Here is a 3,930-nt window from a genome sequence, read left to right as displayed (position 1 = left end):
ACTAGGGGCTTGATCTTTCCAGTTCTGCTGCCAGCCTGGTATTTCATGAAGAGGAATGGTGTTGAGAAACAGATCACCATTTGGATCTGGATGAAATGGATGGGGAACCTTTTGAACTATAGCTCCCACAATCCCTCGCTACTGGCCAATGCTGGGTGGGTCTGATGGGAACTGCAGACACAAAGGTTCCCCACTTCTGCTGTATCATCGGAAGATTAGCATGCATTATTTAGGCAAACAAAAAAATTGGAAAAGGGATCCAGAATCAAGACTGTTCATGATTTCTCATGTCCTGAGAACTCTCAATTCAGCAAGAACCTTCAATGGGTTCTTTCACTGCAAGGAAAAAGAAACATGGATGCTACCTGTACTTCAATACAACTATTTCCATGGCCACATAATCAAAGCAAGCATGATCTTTTATACCATAGTTCATCTTATGACTTTCTTCAGGGAGGAAAGTGTAAAAGGGGTTGGCTGAGACTAAGGCAATTGCTCCTTTGGAATACAAACACCAAAAAAATCCATAGGGAGAGTTACACAGGTGTAAGATATCCAGGATTCAGCCCAACGCCAAAAGTACTAATCTTTCTAGATGAAGAGTATAAATTAGATTTACACTTGTTTTGTTCAGTTCATGAATAAGAAACATACAATTTGGCCAGCTACAGGAGATAAATGTTGACCTGTACTGGTCAAATGCAAGATTGAACCATTACCTTTTTCTGTTTCTCTTTGAATTTTTCTGCTTGTGCATTCAGCTCTTCTTGCATCCTCAGACGTGCAGCAAGCAGAGCCTCTTGTCGTTTAACCACAGCATCAGGTTCTAATGAACCACAGAAAAGAGTCAGCATTTCCAAGGAATCTAAACAGACTCACACTACCATATGAACATTTGCCTGTACCTGACATAAGCCAACCCCACATTTTATCAATAACGTTTAATATATATACCATAGATAAATGCTTCCCACTTAACTGAATATTTCATCCAAATAATCCAAATGATTCTGGCATAGGAAATGGTTGTTAATTAATTAACACAAAAGTCTCTCCTTGCCAAAACAAATGGTGGGATGGAAATTAGTATTCTGTTGTGATCAAGAACACAGTGAAGATACCTCTGTACACTTACTGAAATGTTTGGTGTCCCAACACACATACTCCAAAAAGGTAAAAGTGAGATGGAATGGTGTGTGTGTGTGCATGTGTGCACATTCAGGAGCACAACCAAAGGAGAATATCTGCAATGTCCCATGTGTGCAAGTAAACTCTTTCTGAGCACAAGAAGCTTTTTGGACTGTGACAATTTTTTTGGGAGGAAAATGTAGGAAGACAAGAGACTTCAAGTGCTCTGTCACACAATTTCTCAGGGGCAGTAGTCAGGCAACCTCAGTGGGAGCACCCATGAATGATTTTATTGCTTATGTGTATGTACAGCCTTTCTTTCAGTTTGCAGAATGCAGTGTTCATGACTCTTCATGTACAACACATAGTAAAATCAGCCCACATTATATAAGCAGTAACATTTCAAGCATTGTCTGTTGTCCTTCTATGGATATTTTTCATACAGCTAGCTGTGTAAAGTCTCTAAAGGTAAAAGAAAACGAATGGCAAGCTTTCATTAAGGATCAACAAACCCTCTCCCATCCCCATACAAACCAATGGCTGCTGTGTCCACGCAGGGCCTTCTGGTGCCTCGATATGATTTGGCAAGTTTTTGTACAAGTAAATAAACAACAATGAGGCTGAAGAGGATGTACCAGCCATAGTCTGATAGCAGTGAGCCCACTAGAATAAAACACAAAGAGATGCAAGAATTCACAGTATTAAACACACGATGGAGGAGAGATCTTGACTCCTCTATAGAATAACCATAACATGAACAATAGCAATATCACTACAGTATCTTATGTAGACATTTTCTTGTCCTGTCACTTCTCACAAGCTTACAGGCATATCACAGTTAACAAAGCATCTGATAAAGAAGCATTCATTTAGGAAATCTTTTCACACCTATGCAAAGTCCCTCTTTCTCACCTTGGGAATTTTGTTTTAGCAACATGAAGAATGGTAAAGCTGGGGAGATTTTCAGTGTCTGCAGTAAACTGCAATAAATCTCAAGCAGGTAAAGAATGGTAGTCTATTCTAACCAATCCCGCTATATGTATGCCTGCCTATAGGAGGCAAGATAAACAGCAGCTGCCTCCAGACCCCTTTAGTGCTCATGCATGAGGAGTAAAACAGAGAGCTCTGGTGCCACACCTGGAATAATTTTGTGTCCAGTTCTGGGCACCACAATTTAAAAAGGATGTCAAGAAACTGGAGCGTGTCCAAAGGAGGGCAACTAAAATGGTGAAGGGTCTTGAAACCATGCCCTATGAGGAAAGACTCAGGGAGCTGGGGATGTTTAGCCTGGAGAAGAGAAGGTTAAGAGGTGATATGATCGCCCTGTTTAAATACTTGAAGGGATGTCATAATGAGGACTGCTCCAGAGAACAGGACCCGGAGCAATGGATGCAAGCTATAGGAAAAGAGATTTCACCTCAACATTAGGAGGAACCTCCTGGCAATAAGGGCTGTTCAACAGTGGAACACACTCCTTCCTCGGAGTGTGCTGGAGTCTCCCTCCTTGGAAGTCTTTAAACAGAGGCTGGGTGGCCATCTGTTGGGTATGTTTTGACTGAGAGTTCCTGCATGGCAGGGGATTGGACTGGATGCCCCTTCTTTGGGACTCTTCCAACTCTATTGTTCTATTATTCTATTATTGTAAGTGGGGAAGGACTTGAAGGCACACAACTGCAAAAAATCTCTGGAAAGGAGCAGTCATCTATCCCTGGAACCATAGAATCAAAGAGCTAAAAGAGATGCCAAGGGCCAATCCGCCTGCCATGCAGGAACTCGCAATCAAAGCACCCCCGACAGATGGGCATCCAGCCTCTGCTTAAAAACCTCCCAAGAAGCAGACTCCATAACACTATGTGGAAACATGTTCCGCTGTCAAACTGCTCTTACTGTCAGGAGGTTCTTCCTAACGTTGAGGTGGAATCTCTTTTCCTGTAGTTTGAATCTATCGCTCTGAATCCTATTCTCTGGAGCACTATACTACTGTTGATGCAGCCTAGGATCGCATTGGCCTTTTCAGCTGCCGCATCACACTGTCGGCTCATGTGCAACTTGTGGTCTATTGGGACTCCTTGATCCCCCCTTTCAGATGTCGTCTTGTGAAGCCTCTTTGAATCCCAACTTTGGGGGAAAGGGATAAATCAATATACTAATAATATAAAATCAATATAATAATAATAATAATAATAATAACAAAGCGTTGCAATGACAGTGGGTCTAGACCAGCCTCCAGGCATCCCACCAAAGACTGCCTAAAAGCCCTATAAAACATCCTGGGTTTTGTGGCAAGGCTTTGGATAGAGGGAGAAATCCTTGCCCCCTCCAGCTCTTCTGGACTACAACTCCCATGATCCCTGCACACTGGCCATATTGGCAGAGAATTCTGGGAGCTGTAGTCCAAAACACCTGGAGGACCACAGAGTTGCCCCTTTCTGCCTCTAAGCCCCCGTTGGCCTTTGGAGCTGTGGGAGGTTCCTCCCCTTCTCCCTCCTCCTCACCGGTCTCTAGCAGGCTATGAGCCCCTTCTTCTTCCACTTCCGGCCTCATCCCCGCCGCCATTTTACGGCCGTCCGCCTCCGCTGCATCCGGGCCCCTCCCGCTGCCTAGTCACCGCTATTGACTAGCGAACGGGGAAGCCTGACGTCACAAAGCCCTGTTCTCGCCCAATCAGGGATCAGGTACGCTCGGACCAATCAGGTGGCGAGGGTAAGGAAAAGAGGCGGAGCTAATGAGAAACAAGGCCAATCAGGAGAAAGGGAGGAGTAATGGGTGGACGTTTGAACAAAGCGCCAACGTGGCGTAGAG

The 3,930-nt window shown here is 44.1% G+C and overlaps 1 protein-coding gene across 1 annotated transcript in view; it reads right to left on the bottom strand.

Moving 5' to 3' along the window:
- Positions 1 to 3,775, bottom strand: part of SELENOS (selenoprotein S) — an 8,869-nt gene extending 5,094 nt beyond the window's left edge. The window contains exons 1-3 of the mRNA XM_042474016.1: positions 3,624 to 3,775; positions 1,663 to 1,791; positions 720 to 826 (exon numbers count right to left, since the gene is read on the bottom strand). Of these exons, the coding sequence (XP_042329950.1) occupies positions 720 to 826; positions 1,663 to 1,791; positions 3,624 to 3,684 (297 nt within the window). The 5' untranslated portion in view covers positions 3,685 to 3,775. The remainder of the gene's footprint in view (positions 1 to 719; positions 827 to 1,662; positions 1,792 to 3,623) is intronic.
- Positions 3,776 to 3,930: the final 155 nt, after the last annotated feature.

This window comes from Sceloporus undulatus, chromosome 6 (genome assembly GCF_019175285.1).
Source record: "Sceloporus undulatus isolate JIND9_A2432 ecotype Alabama chromosome 6, SceUnd_v1.1, whole genome shotgun sequence".
In the NCBI taxonomy this organism is placed as follows: Eukaryota; Metazoa; Chordata; class Lepidosauria; order Squamata; family Phrynosomatidae; genus Sceloporus; species Sceloporus undulatus.
Note: the sequence above shows the minus strand (reverse complement) of the source record. Positions and strands in the feature narration are given on the sequence as shown.